Source organism: Copadichromis virginalis, linkage group LG12 (assembly GCF_057382275.1).
Source record: "Copadichromis virginalis isolate Kocher_CV1m ecotype Utaka linkage group LG12, C_Virginalis_male_GT1.1, whole genome shotgun sequence".
Lineage (NCBI taxonomy): Eukaryota > Metazoa > Chordata > Actinopteri > Cichliformes > Cichlidae > Copadichromis > Copadichromis virginalis.
The window spans coordinates 26316902-26334404 of NC_140629.1; the positions used below are offsets into that span (position 1 = coordinate 26316902).

The window sequence follows — 17503 nt, forward strand, 5'->3', positions numbered from 1 at the left end:
CTGAAGCACTGACTAGCTGGAGCTACTGTCAAACTAATTCTTTAAAAAAGAAATGCATGTTTTGTTAGACTCCAACTATGAGCCAGCTATGAGTCATAAGGCTGTTAAGCTGTACGGATAAGTTGTGAACAAAAATGGGAAACCTTGACCAACAATTACTGTAGGAAGTTTGTCAGCCGCGTTAAGATAAAAATGAAAAAATACATAAATAAATAAATAATATATAGTGAGGGAGAGAAAGCAAGACAGACAGACAAAGAGAGATGATATAACCAAGTGAGAAGTGAAGTGAAGACAGTCATGCTCTGCCTAGATTAGCACCACTGTGTTTAGCTTCAGGTCCTCTACTCCCACGCTCTTCCTCTCTTCTACCTTGCCTCCCTCCCTCCATACCACCCTTACCGCATTTATCCACACATCAATCACGCATCCATCAATTCAACATCCATCTCTCCTCAACGGTCCAACCGCTATCCCCACCTAAACCCCCGCAGTCGGACCACTCAGCAGGGGGAAGAAGCCCCGGCATCAGCACCACCAGCTAAAGCCACCTGTTCTCCCCTCGCTGAAACCCCACTCTCCTCTTACATAAAGAGACACTTACACTGTTGCAATGCAGCATCAGACGGTGTTGTGCAACAGCATTAAAAATACCTCAGGGTCAGTGAGGAGGAAAGTTGAAAACAGGATATCATCAGAGATATTCTGGTGGAGAGAATGCAAAAAAGAGTCGTGAGTGTGTCTGTCACTCGAAGGTGAGAGCACACCGTTCGACGCTCCCTTTTTGTGCACTCTTCAGCAGAAGAGCTGAGAAGGGATATTGACGAGCACCTCAGAGAGAGCACGGGCACATTTCAACCATAGCCATTGCGGGGGTCTGCAAGCGCAGTGTCAGGACATGGGACGTGACTCTTGAAAGCGATTAACCTCCGGTCACGCTGTATCGCACAACCAAAATGGTAGAGAAGCCTCTTGGTGATCAATGTGTCCATATGCAACAAAAAACAACACAAAAAACCCCCACATACATTTAATTTGGCAACTGCTCTCCGGTTAAACCAATCACCCCCCCCCCCCCAAACTGACTCTGGTGGCTCTCAAAGTAATACATCCCTTTATTGCAGGGCACAGTGCCAATCTGAGTCTTAAGTCTGTTGTCAGCACACCCCATTTTGTAGATACTACCTAATTCCATAAAGAAAGCCACACTAATGCGTCTGCTGCTGTTGGAGGTACTCCTGCAGCTTAGGTTACGATAATGCCGGCAACAATTAAATAAGAACTACCGCACTCTACTTAAAATCCTCTCAGCTAAATGAAATCCAGCTCAAATATTTACTTCTTTCAGAATTCTATTATATCATCGCTGTATCTTCCCAAGAACTGGGACTTTAAAAGTGTCGCCATTAAATGAGGCCAAACCCTTTTTTCGAGGAACTCTGTAAACCATTAAATTCCATAAAATCCCCCATAATACCTTTTTTATGTCTTTGCAAATAATTACGCCAATCAAATTCACTCAGAACAAAGAAGCCAATCAGCATTTGGGATACATTCTCTAAAGTGTTCTCACAGTGACTGTAAAACAATTTGTGAATGGTTTTCACAATGTCGAGTCCCTAAGAACAGCGACGCTGTACATCATACCAATCGGCCCGTGGAGGAGGATTGTCTTGTTAATGAAGTGTGGAGTGGCGCCACCGAGGACTGTGTATGTCACCAGATTTACACCACAGTGGTCTGTGATTCCCTGCAGCTGTAAAACAATGAGGAGGTGATTGGAGTAAATTACACTGCAGTTGTCAACCTCCGGACCGCTCACAGCCATTTTATGGTGTCTCCCTCTTAGAAACAAATTGTTTCTCTCCCGTTCCCTGGCTCGCACATGCACACACAAACAGCCATTCTTCTGCTTTCCTCCCACACTCTCTTTATCTCTGTCTGATATTCTGTCTGCTGCCTTTTTTCAAATGTCAAGACACAACACAGGTACATGACCAACAAGTTAGTTATTAAGTGGCCATTCTTCTTTCATGCTCTTGTTCTTCTCTCACCCCAAATGTCATGATCCAAATACCAGTATCTAACCAAATACACATTTCACAGATCCACACAGTCACCCTGAAGCAAACATATTTGGTCTCTCCATTTCAAGGACAGAGATGTTTTCTTCACCAGGATCGGGGGAAAGAAAGAAACTAATTAAACATTCATTCATCCAACTATCCATCCTAATTACCCTACTCAGGTTGCAGGTAACCCAACTGTCAAAGGCAGAGAGTCTCAGCAATGGCCAATCCATTGCAGAGCTTCTTCAAACATCCATTATGAATTTTAAAAGTGTTTTATTAAAAGACACGAACATATAAAAACAGAGTTGTGGTGTCTTACAGCAAAATGTCCTGAGTTCAAATCCACCACCCAGCTGTGGGCTGTCTGTGCAGAGTTTGCATATTCTCCCTGTGCTTGCATGGGTTCCCACAAGGTTTTCTGACCTCCTCCCAGAGTTCAAACACATGCATGTTTGGCTAACTCGTGATTCTACATTGTGAGCATCAATGCTTGTTTGTCTCTATGTGTTAGACTGGCAATCTGCCCAGGGAGTACCTCACCTCTCGCCCTATGATGGGATAGGTTAGGCCCCACTGCTATCCTGAACTGAATAAGCAAAAACAAGAAGGACGAAATGCTTAAGCCACAACCTGATTCTACTCCTCTGTGTCATAATCCACATTTTCTTTGTGCAGTTTAAGCTGAAGCACTTCTGTGTTTCTTTTATCAGTCTCAGGAGAGTATATCTATTTGTGGATGTTGCATGACCATCTCTCAGGCTTGTGGTTATTTTATGGGTATTCAATATTTATTGGGTTGCAGGGGACATTATTCCCATCAGGGTGTGGCTTTGCAGACAATACTGGTCTTTTTATGGGATGTTCCAATAACAATAAAAAATACTCTCACAATTCATCTTCCTTAACAATAAGAGTGTAGTAATTCCTGATAGACTTTTTCCATATACATCTTAAGCAAAGTAAGAAAATCAGTTGAGCGACAGTCACCAAAAATAGAACAGCTAACTCGTCACGATGGTTTTTTTTTAAACATCACTGCTATTTTCTCATCTATAATAAATGACTCATCACGCCACCAGTGTCACTTCCTTTCTTTTTGCACCTCTCGTATTTTCACCTGTTAAAGATATATACCATTCTAGGAAACCAAGCCGATGTGCCCTACAAGACTGAGCGTCATTTAGAAAAAAATGAGGAAAAAAAGAAAAATCCCAATCCAAGAATAAACACATTTCTGCTTCTTAATATGGAAGAGCGAGAAATAGCTTCCTTTTTAGAGTGGCACTCGGGAGAGATGGTGTCGAATGTTACATAAGCTTAATTAATAATCACATACAGACACCCACATTTGCATGTACACACGCAGAAAGTGTATGAATCTGCACATGGATAATTAATTCACAAAATTAAAATGGTACAAACATGCAGGAGGCTGCACTAAAATAGCAAGAAGCCATGAGATACTGTACATCTTTTATCAGGTATTTGTGCCATCGGCTACAAAGAGCAAAGAAAAAGAAGAGAGGGCACAAGACAAATGACCAATAATGGCAGATTTATAAATTAATAGTGAAAAAGAAAAAAATGATGATAAAAATCAAAAGAATATAAAGGAGAGTGAAAGGCAGATGACTGGATAAAACACACCTTGACGTAGAATCAAAGGGTGAAATAAATAACAGATCGGGGAGTAAAGAAATCCTGATATATGATTTTCTTTATGAGAATATGAGTTTTTGATCATGAGCCAGATCCAAATGCCAGAAGGGAGACAAATCACTAAAGAGATTGAGAGTAGAGGAAGTGGGACAGAAGACATTCTGAAAAAGAAAGAAGGAAAGAGGCAGGAGAAAGATGGAAGAAAAATGGAGAGGGAAGAGAAAGAGAGATGAGTCGCAAAAAATGGGGAGGGTGAGGCGGAGGAGGAGGGGATGGGGTGTAGCGGAGGGGGTGAAATTGATTAAGGGGGAGAAACAATGAGAGTGGGGAGGAGGCGAAAAGGCGCAATGGGAGAGAGAGGCTGGAGACTGGAAACGACTTGAAAGGAAGGGATGAGGTAAATGCAACAGAGGCTGATAGACAGCCAGGAAGAGACTAATTAATAGTCAAAAACTGCAGGGAGGCAGGCAGGTGTGCAGAGAAACCCACAGCAGGAGGGAATAAACATAGAGATGGATGGCTTCTCCTGCCTTGAATTACCTAACAAGACAGGCAGCTTTGGGGTTTATCTCGTGACATATTGCATGACTATACATCGCAGAGAGATAAAAGCAGCAACAGCGCAGGAAGGCGGATGGGGGGGGGGCTGCATAGTGCAGAGGGACACTGGAGAATGAGAGAAGTAAGGGGGACAAGCACTACCGTGAGGAAAAGGCAGAGAGGATCTCATTATCTAGAGGTGGGAAAAGGGTTTAGACATGAAGAAAAGCTAACAGGGGGATTCGCTCACACACATACCTGGCATTTCTGCAAGAGGAAAAGCGCTGAAGTCAAACCGCGAACAAAGTTTAATTACACAAATGGCTTTTCACACTACCGCCTCCCACCGCACACACAGCGCTCAACAAACACAGTTGCGACCTTGAAAGTTTGCCACGGGTGTGGTTTAGACCACATGTTGTCTGATAAAAAAAACAAACAAGACACATTCCCTTTATCAGCCTCCCATTTATCAGCTCCACATCTACAGCCGCCAGCACACTGAACACCTGTCTGTTTAGCCCTCACCATGTATGTGCAACAGTGAAGCGCCTCTGTTTGTGGATGTTGTTGTTGAGCAACATGCGGCGAAGCAGTCGCGGCGAGTTGCGCGGAGAAAGGCGGGGGGAGATGGAGGAGGGCGATCGCCGGTGTCCTCGCGGCCTCTCCGGCTGCAGCAGGTTCTCACGCAGGATCTTCACCAGGTCTTCGTTCAGGCCGGAGTGTTTCGGCATGGGGGGCACTGCCAGGGTGTCCTGGTGGGTCACCCCCATGCCTGCCTGCTGGGCCATGCCTACCCCGGCTTCACCACAAAAAGCACCACTACCAGCCAAATGAATGAATAGTAAAGGTAGCCAAGATAAATCAGATGTAATGCAATAAACACAGGTAAAATATGTGCCGCTCCTTTGTCACAGTCAGAGTTTAGTAATGTGCAGAGAGAAAAAAGAAAAGAAAAAAAAGCAGGCGGAAAAAAAGAAATGACATCCAAAAATCCTGTGGATAACAAACTACAAGAAGCTCTGCAGGTAATTTGTCACGATAGCAGCTCCCTCTGTGCAAAAGCGAGGGGAAATAGAAGAAAAATCCCCCACTCCTTTTTTGTCTTTAAAGGAGCAAGCACAAGAACAGGACTGAGAGCTGCTGCCTTTGTCTGCTCTGCAACACTGAATATCTGCTGTGAAAGTGCAAAGGAGAAGATGAGCGCAGCACGAAAGCAGGAGAGAGGGAGAGCGTGATGCAAAATCTTGGAGGTAAAAAAAAAAAGGGGGGGAATTCCATTCCAGCCCTTTATCCCCCAGGCCTGCAGGCAAACTCAACACAGTCCAGTGAAACCAAGCCAGCCAGAGTTGAAATAATTCTGAAATAATTCAGTCGGTTTGAGCACAGAACAGCCCGGTTCTGTCTGGCTAAAGCCAACGGTGAACCTGTGGTGGTTCACTTCACTAAAAAGCCCCAGCCCAGTATGACTCAATCCAGAAAGGAATTCTGTTCCATCCAGTCACAGCAATTTATCCTTTCTTCCTCTTCCTACATAGAGTGACTGCTGAGTGCAGCCAGTTTATAAGCTACTGATCCTTCAGAGCTGAGCAGAGCGCGAGTATGTGTGACTGTTTGAGAGAGAGCGAGAGGGAGAGATGGGGAGTGTGTACACAATAGAGAAGAGAAAACAGAGAGGTATGGAGGGGGAGAGAGAGAGAGAGAGGGAGAGAGGCAGAGAGAAAGAGAGAGAGAGAGAGAGGCAGAGAGGTTGAGGTAATGGTGCTGTTTGCATGCTTGCGCTCGAGTCGAGGCACACGCAACTCTGCAAGGGTACATTTCCCGATGCAGCAGACCGCACTTAAGTCACACTTTTGCTACTGAGTAACCCTCAATCCAGACTGAGCTTCAGGGGACATCCCCTCTAAAAGCAAACAATTCCATGAGTACAGCTGTGTGTGCACATGTGCACAAATTTGCATTTCCATTTTACTAACATTTGCACACCCGAGGGAAAAAAACCAAAAAAAACCCCAACAAGCTAGGAGAGGGTTGCAACCAGCTAAACATCTTCTGCCACTAGCTGTGATTTCTTTCAATCAGGACAGACTCAGTTTTACTTTTGTCAGTATTGTCTGCTGAATTTAATAGGTAGCCACCTAGCCTTTATCCTCCTCCGCCTAGTGATTAGTAACTGCCTCCAACAAGCTTCTAGCCATTCTCATTTAAACCTTATGTCAACTGTTTCATTCTCCTATGCTTACATGTCCAGCTTCTTCCAAGCGACCCACAGTACTTAAATATACTTTAGCTTTAACTAGCCCAGCAACAAATCTACAGCAACATGTGTGCTATGACTTCAATGTTTCTTCTTAAGATTTTCAAATCACCCTAATACAAATAGAAAGATATACAATTAAAAAACATTATAAGTTTGGTTTTTGCTGTTACATGTTGATAGCCTATACTTGTATGGCATACTCAGAGTTAGTTGCACAAGTCTTTCTTTGAACAAGGACAATTTTGTAATTTTACCTCACCACGGTGGATTTTAAAATAAGCAGTCAACATGTGATTGAAGTGCAGTGTGACAGAACTGATTTAAGTGACTTTTTGCTTTAATTCAAAAGGTTTGGCAAAAGTATTATATTGACTGTTTGGGAATTTCAGCCATTTTTATACATAGTCCCCCATTTTCAGCAGTTCCAAAGTAAATGGAGAATTTAAAAGCAGTACAGGTGAGACCTGTTCTGTTGTTAGTCCAATGTTTTTTAAGTTGTTAAACTGCCATTTTATAGCTTTTCACTTAACTTTCAGTTTGAGGGCCAGAGAGATGTTGATGCAAGTGAAATGTGCTGAAAAAGCAATTTTAGATAGCAAAAACTTTAGGAGTAACCTAATAAACAATCTGTACATTCTTAAAAAGAAGGAATGCCCTGGGTAGCTCACAGAAGACAAAGTGCATGATGACAGAATTATTTCCATGATTAAGAATTACACCTTAATAACATCTAACCATCTCAGTAACATGTGTATCATTGTCAAAGTCTACAAACAACACAAAGCTTCATGAATGAAAATACAGTGACTTTACAACAGTGTTCAAACCTCGAGTTACATTCAGGAACAAGAAGGCCAGATTAGTTCTGGAGTAAAAAAAAAACATCTTTGGACAGATGACAGAAAGACTCATTTGTAGCAGAATGATTGGAGGAGAAAAGTATAGAGATGGAAAGGAACAGCTCAGCTGATCCAAAGCAGGTCACATCATCTGTCAAACATGGTCGAGACCATGTTATTCTACAGGCATGCATGGCTGATAGAAATGAGAAAAAGCTTCTCAAGGATCTGAAGGCAACTGCAGCAAAAGCCTGGCAGAGCTTCTGCAAGGAGGAAACACAGCACTTGGTGACATTCACAGATTCTAGATCTCCAGCATTTTCATCCAAGTACCAAAACCAAATTATGTTATCTTGGCCAACTACTTTCAAACCTCTGAAAATAGAAGAAAATGGCTTTAAGTCCTAAACAGGTAATGCAATACTACAACAATCAGATCCTAAATGTATGATTGAAAATGCTGGTGTTCAGAGACAAAATCACAAATATTCCGCTATTATACAAATACTCATGGACCTACCTGTAACTATTATGTGACCTCCATGAAGGCATTCCATATATACAGTAACTTAAAGAATAAAGACACACACAGCACCTCTGGCTACAGATTCCTACACAACAGTGACGCTGTAGAGGTATGGATAGCATAATTGTTCACAGTGACAATGTGAACATGTAGCTGTGTTCCAAATATGTATAATGATTATTCTGAATAACCAACAACTTTGAATTTTTGATCAGAATACTATACTACTATGTAGTAGTGCTCAATTTATGCTGTATGTATTATTATATAAATACATTCAAAATATCAAACGTTGCAAGCATAGTATTAAAAGCACAATTGGAACCCAGCATGCACTCACAAACACTCTAGCAACACTAGCTTTAGTATTTCAAAAAGAGTGGGTGCTCCTCAAAGACTAGGAGCAAGGATATACAAATGATTCCAGTCAATCACGTTGGAGGAATGCCCAGTTGTGTTCTACAGACACAGTGTACTTACATTTTTTAAAAACAAATTAAAAACACAGTCAAATACCACCAGGCAGAAACCATCTGAAATGTCTCCTAACACCACAGAAAAAAGCAAAAACACTACCACAGGCTACCTATTTGACATCTCCCAGAGAGGTTTTAGCTAATGTCAACATTTTTTCAGACAAGATTATAAACTGAAATAGAAACGTTTGACTTCCTGCAATCATAACTGTAACTACGCTTTCTGATTGATAAGCCAGCCTTTTCTGGAACATAACATTCTGCAGTGAAGCTAACTCCCCAGCACTTTCCAACCAATATTTCCTTACTAGCAGGCTCTCCAGGTTGCTGTTGTGAGAGTCCTGGCCATTATTTACCTGTCTCTCTATAGGGAATCTTTGGTCCACTGGTTGGACTAACTCGTGCTGCTGTTACGAACAGCATTTGTGTCAGTAGTTCTTGCCTTTCTCAAGCTCCTCTGTGAGCTGGAGGGCCAATCTAACCTGAAACTGCAGCAACACCAAGCTTATCTTGCTGCAGGGCAAAGCAAGAAGACTAGCGCCACCAGCTGAATCATTCTGTGTATAAAATCAGAAAAGTTCCCACCTGACCATCACAGAATCAGCTGACGTTATTTTGTACAATAACTTTAGTACATATTTTGAAGTCCTGCTAAACTTTACTTTAAGATCTATCCAGTTTTATATCCAGTCCCACCAAGTGTGACAATCTAAAGCAAAAGTTCCTTTTTATATATTATGATACCTCAGAGTACAGTAACAGAAAAAAGCAGTGGTTCCCTGAACGTCTCGCCTGTGCCCTGGACAGTGGACTGAGTGAAAAGGGAAGATGGTCATTGCTCTGGTATTTAGTTCCACGTTGTCACTGTAGTTATTGTTATTTATTGGCACAGTATTTATAACTTTATTTAATAATCGGCGTGGGAGAACCTCCTTTCACACACATGCGCGCGCACATTTCCACGTATGGGTGCGTGCACTTTAACTCTACCACCACAAATAGAATCAAATCCTGTGAGGAAACAGAAGAGAACATTTTATTATTACTTCTTTTTGTCTGTGGGAATAAAAAAATTTGATTGCTCAGCTGATATTTATTACGTGAGTGTGTAATGGTACCCAGAGGAAGATTTCAAATCAGGAAATACAAAACTAACAAACTCAAGCTGTTCGGATGTTGTTCTTTTCCCACCAGACAAAAAGGACTATCAAAAGACGACTATAGGCTACTATATAGAAGACTGACTATAAAACCCACTAAATGTTTTCATCATTTGGGATATCAAATTTTTGGATATTATCTTTTGCACATCTATCGCGTTTATGGTTCCTTCTAATTATCACTTTTATGCCACAGATTACTGTTTTGTCAAGTAGAAGTGCTTGCTACCAAATGTAAGCCTTTCTATAGTCAGAAGAAAAACAGACTGCAAAATGTATAGATATAGAAGCTAAAAAAAAACTTGATATTACTATTAGAACCAACAAATATAGGATTTTTGAGACCAGTACCGATACAGATATTGAGCAATTTAAAAATCTGACATATGGACCCATATTTTTTCTTTCAAGCACACGAAAAAAGCTGATTTCCTGAAATTTTGTTATGTGCAGGTTTATGAATCTTTACTAAGACAACATGACCTGTCAGTTTAAAAATAAACTTTTTATTGTCATAGCAAGCTTTGGATTATTTGTTAACACTCTGCCTGACACTATCTCTGTTTATCCTGTACTTTCTTTACTTTGTTAAATTCTCATTTATTGCCTGTTGTAAATGCTGATGCTCATATATTGCTATATAGCCAACAAGGACCGATAACATTAGACGGCCAATATATCAGTCTGGCTCTAATTCCAATAAATTCTAACCATAACACTTGCAAACATGCAAATACAACCCAGTGACCACTACAGGCACTTTGGATCCATCTGTCTAAAATCAGCTTTCCCTATGAACAAAAGCAGCGCACTGGCTGCCAAAAGATCAGAGAATGCATTCAATAATTTTTTTTAAGTTAGTTACAATGTTGCATCAACTACAGCAAAAAAAGATCAGGGAAAGCAGATTTTCTTTAAAATCTAATTAAGAGGATGCATGTTTTAATAATGTGTATAATATGGACTACCCATTTCATTTTTGCAGATTTGAATAATATTTCACACATATTTACAGAAGTAACATACATTTAAGACAGCAATGCAAAAATTAGACAGAGGCAAAACTAAGTCTTGGTCAATACATCCTTCTGACTGATGGTTCAGCAGTGAACTTCTCACACATGAGGAAAAAAGGAAAATGAAACCACAGCAGGGAGAGTTTCCTCATTAGCAGTGCCTCCAGCCTGGCTGTGTGTTAAATATCATCATAAATGTCATCATCTATGCATACTTGGAATAATGGCTTTTAAAATCTTTTTTAAATTAATTTCAAAAACCTTTAGTTGCTAAAAATGTGACATTTTGGAAGCTGTAATGGTTGGGGCATTTGGCCTTTCAACACCATCACAGAGCAACCTCTACTACAGGCAAGCTGATGCAGTCAGTAAGACACTTCCAGCCACGATGACAGTGGAGAGCTGTTGGCCTTCGGTTGACGGCTCGCAATTCATCATCACCTTACAACAGTCAGTCAAAAGGGATGAATGCCACTCCGTGAAAACATGTTTTATTTGTTTTCCTCTGACGGACTCACATACAGTAATTGCTGTCATTGTTCCATTGTTTCTCTTCTCGTGCTACCTTTCTTACGCCTCATCTTCTACGCTTTGTAAAACATTTCTTTTTTCAGCGATTACTTCCCCTTGCCACGCGTGACGTCAGTGTGCGTTTCCCCCTGGTTACCAGGGGCAACATGGCTGGAGAGGGACAAGTAGATTTTTCAAGAACCAAAGGCTGGAGGAACAAAAGCAAGAAAATGGAAGCCAATCTACAAGACAAAACTCAAGTGCATCACGCACAAAAAACAGTCTCAGTTGCTGCAAACACTACAACACATCACTGTGGTGCACACATATGACACCTCAGCATAAAGCACAAGCGACCACCTTCATTAAAGCAACAAAAAAGCGATAAAGAAAGGCATGGCAACGGCTAAGTGGATAAGTAGAATCATAGATTTATTTACTACATCAAGTAATGACAAGATCTGAAGGCTTGTGCATTATATATTAGCCTTATATTAAACAAATGATTGATATCCAAGATAGCAGAGCAGAAAATAGAGTTCACCACACCTCGAAGGAAACCAGATATTACAGAGTGTAGCTTTGTATGCATTCACATTCATACATATTTTAACTATGATTTAGTTTTGTCAACATTTTAATTTTCCATTTCTATTCTTTGCAAAACAAACTAATAAATCAAATCTTTGTGTCTCTACTCCTTGGAGAAAAAAAAAGCGGGGGTAATCTTGACAGATTGCGTGTGTTTCTTTTGGCAGCACACAGCATGCTGTCACCTCCCAGACTGCAGCCTGGAGTCTGGCCTAGTACTGGCAAAAGGGCCTCCGCAAGACACTAGATAATCAGATCAGTGCACCGTATTTCTTAATTAGAGCTGGGCGATAGAACGATAACGATATGTATCGCGATATAACTTTTACTCGATAGAGAAATTAAGCTATCGCGATAGACCTCGCCGCTCTTGTCCTCTAAAAAAAAAAAAAAAAAAAAAAAAAAGATCAGCCAATCCAAATTAAGTAGCGCAGAGCCGAACCAATCACAGCCGCAGCGTCACGTCGCGTGACTTGTTACGTACAGCACAAGTGCCAAGCCGCATGTGTGTTTGTTTGGGAAGCAGCCAGCGGGTAATGGAGGAAATGAGTGTGCCGACTAGAAAAATCAACCGAGCGTGACCGAAGAGAAAACAGATGATGGTTCCAACGCCGGAGAGATTGTCGAACGGAAGAGCCATAGAAGTTCCGTAGTGTGAAGGTATTTCAGCTATTTCAAGTCTGACAAAAAACAGAGTAGCGTGCACTGTAAATTGTGCCGAAAGCAAGTCTGGAAATACAATAAACTGGTGCATGCGTCACACTGTGCGCCATGTTATTGTTTCGGTGAAATTAACTTCTACAATACTGTTAATTCTACTCTCTGCAGTATTTAAATGCTTACATATACACACACAGTTACTGTCCCTCCACACATACGACTCGGTTCTGCTTCTATGCCCCAGCTTTGTTTACTTTTTCCCACCGAGGCTTCTAGACTTCTGATTGGCCAACATTTCTGCACGGTTAGGAATCTAGCGCCACCTGCTGCTTTGGCATGTTCATAGCAGCGTTTTCCTTCATTTCTGCCTTTATGTGTGGACGGGATTATTTTTTAAAACGGAAACGGAAAATCTCCGTTTTCAAAAATACCCGTGTACGTGTGGACGTAGCCTCAGTCTCTGACTGGAAGCGATAATTCGTCATTCGGCTTTTGTCAGACTAAAGTAACTGTTAAAACTGTTTGAAAAGCTAAGCTATACAACAAGGAGAGATTGAGAATTTCCTTTTAGTTCTCAGTTTATTTGATATTGACAAAAGTTAGTCAGTTTTGTCTGTTCTTCTGTAACACAAACTAAGATTTATTTTTAGAATTAATATTTTGTTTCTAAGTGGAATTGACAATTTAGTAGTCTGTTTCGTTTGTTCTATTTTGAAACTTAAACGCTTTAGCGGCTGCCTTTTGTGTAGTTTGCAATATTTGCCTTTATTTATCTGAAAAAGTCTCATGTTTCTTAAGTACATCTACCCTGTTGAACTTATTATGGGAAATAAATAATATAATAAATAAATAAAAACAAGCTGCTGATTATTTCACATTTTACTTGTGAGCAACGGCACATTTAAATCTTACAAATATAGTTATTTGGCTTATATCGTGATAGATATCGTTATCGCCTGAAATGAAAAAAACATATCGTGATATGAAAAAATCTCATATCGCCCAGCTCTATTCTTAATACGTTATGAGAATGTCAAAGGTGACTTAGGCTTATTAAATTAACCTTTTATCATAGTTATAACTCGGATTACTGTAGCAGACATATGAATGGGAAGGAAGCACAGATGAAATACAAGGAGCTGGTGCACCAGGCAGTTTAAAAGCAAACAAGATGACCTGACCAAGACTGATTTCACCAAGAATTTCTGAGCAATTCCACGTAGCAACTACCAGCTGCAATATTAATGGTACAATACAGCCAAAACCTTAATGCAGCTCTGTCTCCCCCAAGTGGATATCTCCTTTTATTGTGTGAGCCAGGACTAGTCTAGAACACACACCGACTGTATATATCACTAATATACGGAAATTACCTCCATCACACCAGATGAACATTAATTCCAGTGCTCGGCGATATGTTTTTAAAAAGGCACAGCAGAGAGAAATATGACGCAATAGAAACAAATTTTACAATTTGCTCTAATCTTGTTTCCCGCCAAGACACATAATAAAGTCATAGCCCTGTAAATGTCTGCATTTTAGCATCAGCTATACCACCCTGCTGTGGGATCAAATATCCATGCATTCTTGTAAATCTAATATTAAATGAAACATTTATTTAAAATTTGAATTTTTATAAATTTTTCTTTAATGCTGCAATATTGGGTGGCATATGATGTCTATACATAAAAATGCATTGTTTGCTGCACAGAAAGTGATAGAGATTCTTTGTTTTCTATAAAAACAGACTATTTTGAAGGCAGTTGCAGATGACACAGATGCAAAATCTCAGAAAAAATCTCTGTGAAAACGACTCCTGGTTTTTACACTTCCATCTGTATTTCTGGTCACCATGCTCTTTCGTGTAGTACCATATACATATAAGCACATTATGAAAATAGAGTAGTGGCTGATGGAGAATCTGATGCGAACCACTGAGTTCTTTTTGTTCATTTTGCTTATTGGACCAATAGATGGCAGCATTTTCTCAGAAACATGAAGACATAAAGCAAGACCACACACGGCAGTTCATATAAACCATTCAGAGGCATCTTTGTGTGTCCTAGACAGAAACACGGCTCCATATATGTCAGACTTTCCACTGTGTGTTGCCCAACTGAGGCCATGCAGGGGTGCTCAGAGCTGTAATTTCCTGAAGATCTGTTATACCAACTGTCTTTTTCAGCACGACTACGAAGCGCTACAATTTTTCTACTTTATGGGCAGTGACATTTTTCTTTATAGTTTTAACATTTAAAGAGCTCTCACTTTAGATGACTCACAGCCTGCGGTGAAAACAGTAAGTCTAGTGAATGCAAAATGGAGCCAGTCCACTCTTATGGAAAAGAAAGTGAGACATGAACTGTATATTAAGTATGAATTATCAATGCCTCTCTTGCTAAGGACACTGTAGAGCAAAAAAGATATGATAGTTCTCATGTTTTGTACAGTTTTCTCAGCGTTTCTCCCCCCGACTGCAGCATACATCACGGTCCACTGGAGAGGCTTGCTATCATACCTTATGAAGTGCTTTTCCCCAGAAAAAGCAAAGGAACGCAAACTATAGATTCGGTTGGAATTATCAGCGTATCTTGAGAAAGAGCCAAATAACTCACTGTTCCCTCACGAGAGAGAAAAAATACTGAAGGCAACAAAACACAGTGTTCACGAGCGGATATGAATATGAATAAAAGAAATTCTTTGGGACACACTAGAGCAATACTTAATTTGGAGAATAGTTTCCATGATCTTCCGCCCGTTTTCCTGCTGTTTTGTGCAGCTGGTGTCTCATGCACAGTGAGAATATTTCATGGTCAGAAAAGCTGTCATGGTGACCCTGGCAGGGACTGTGGTCTAATTCCCTCAACCCCACTGATAGTAGAAGGTCACACGCTCTTGCCTCATGGTCTGAAAGCAAACACAGACATGCTGGGGAATACAGAAAGATAAGAATCCGAATCCAACAGGATGGCTGTGATAGAACTAGATTGTTTTGCTGCTTCCAAACTCTGCGTGTAATGGGCAGTGAATGTTTCAGTTTGAAGTGAAAGATCAGACAGTCCGATTGTTAATTATCTTCCTTCTGCCCGCAAGTACTAAGTAAGCTATAGGATTTGCTTTTCAATGTATCATTATGAAATCAAGTGTGTAGAAGCGCTTCAGTGCCAGGAACACTCTGTAAATATGTAAGGGGTGGCTGTAGCTCAGGTGGCAGAGCAGGTCAGCCTCTGAAGGTCGGTGGTTCGATCCCAGGCTGCCTCCTGGCTGCATGCCAAATATCCTTGGGCAAGATACTAACCCCATGTTTGCCTACTGGTGGTGGTCAGAGGGCCCGGTGGCGCCAGTGTCTGGCAGCCTCGCCTCTGTCAGTGCGCCCCAGGGCAGCTGTGGCTACAATGTAGCTTGCTATCGCCAGTGTGTGAATGTGTGTGTGAATGGGTGGATGACTGGATGTAGTGTAAAGCGCTTTGGGGTCCTTAAGGACTAGAAAAGCGCTATACAAATGCAGGCCATTTACCAATATGCAAGAGTGTTATTAAAAATAACACCAAGGCAACTTATTAAATGTTGAAAGTGAGATTTTTCTTTTTTGCAGGAAATATTTGTTTTTCTTTTCCTTCAATTTAGATGCTAAAAGGGCAGCAAGTCTATAAAGCATGCACAAAAACACAACTGGTTAGGTTAATTGAAAATGAAAACACTAAGTGAGCAAAAACAACTTTAGAATAAAATGTTTTAATTACAAAAGAAATGTGGGATTTCATCGTCTAATGAATATATCATTTAAAATACAGAGAATCCAAATAACTCTGTGCACAAAAGAGAAGAATTGAACTTGATGGCTACAATTTTTAGGCCCTTAGACAGAGATGGATTAAAAACACACATGACTCTATAGTGGAAATCACTAAACGTGCACCTCTGACAAGCATCGTCAGTGAACACAGTACTTATGACAGGAAGACTTTAAATGATGCACATGCTATGGGTAGCTTATAAATTTGTGAAAGCACCATTATGGCTAAACGACTTGCGCATGTTTTTGTGCGTTCCAATTTTACAAAGAATCAGGATACTTTATGGTTACGTTTTTCAAATCACTGCACTTCTCTGTAGTTGACTCTAGCTTTGGATGTGAAAATCTGCTTCAAAAAAATAAAAGAACTTCCTTGCCTTGCTGAACTAGCCTGGCTGCAGTTCAGACCTGTCACTTACTGAAAACATTTGGCGCGTTATGAAATGAGAAATGGTGTACAGTTGAAATCCCTTCTGAAGCAATAATAGGAAAGCATTTTGCTTTCTAAATTGCAAAAATTGCTCTCAAATGCTTACAGAGTGCTGTAAAAAAGGAAAGAGGTGATGGAGCGTGGTGGTAAACATGCCTCTTTCCCAACTCTTTTGCGACATTATATACGTTTTATACCACATCCAATTTGAAAACCAGAAGAAGGGTGGGAAAAGGAAAGAAAACTGAACAAAAACAAATGGTGAATAACAATCTATTAGAATTATTTTTTTGCAATTCTCAAAGCATTATGAGTCAAAGTCGATGTGCATCAGGACTGAATAATAACCCAGTAAGCTAAAACTTCAGGGAGTCTTTGGTTATTACTGGGTTCACTGCCAAAGGAAAGTAATATAGACCCTGGTCAGGATCCATGAGAACACTCCACTGGAACGTTTGATTAAAAGCGTGCATGTGAGTGTGCATGCCGTTGAATAACTACCCTTGTGCAGACGTCTCATGTTCAGTTGTGCTTATTTTGGAGCGCGGTAATAGTTGTTATTTTATGAGCGGCACTGCATGCAGCCTGCCATGATGAGAGGAAATGGGAAGGGGGAAGGGGAGGTGGTCAAAAGTGAGGGACTGATGGAAGTGAGGGGAGAAAACTAGAGGAACGGCGTGCCAAGTGAGAGAGAGAGTCAGAGCAGGCTGTAACTGATGCAGGGTGACAGTAAATGAAAGTGGACGAATACAAATGACCACGGGGATAAGGAAGAGGGATCGCGAGAGAATGAGAGGGGAAGAGGACACAAAGATCAGGGTGGTTCCAGAAATAACCAGTGGTTGTAAACATGGTGGTCCCAGGAAGTCAGAACTTCCTGTGTGTCTCTGTGTGAGGGGTGTATACCTGGAAGGAAGAGCACGTTTGCTTACTTGTGGACATGTTTGCATACATAGACCAGTGCATAT

At 40.8% G+C, this 17503-nt stretch overlaps 1 protein-coding gene across 2 annotated transcripts in view; it reads right to left on the reverse strand.

Moving 5' to 3' along the window:
* Window positions 1-17503, reverse strand: part of pde4d (phosphodiesterase 4D, cAMP-specific) — a 153629-nt gene that overhangs the window by 98710 nt on the left and 37416 nt on the right. Inside the window, exon 1 of one of the 2 annotated variants that reach the window (XM_085475684.1) lies at window positions 4800-5893. The exons of the other annotated variant lie outside the window; for it this stretch is intronic. Coding sequence (XP_085331810.1) covers window positions 4800-5062 — 263 coding nt within the window. The 5' untranslated portion in view covers window positions 5063-5893. Of the gene's footprint in view, window positions 1-4799; window positions 5894-17503 lie in introns of those variants that run through there. 2 annotated transcript variants of the gene reach the window in all.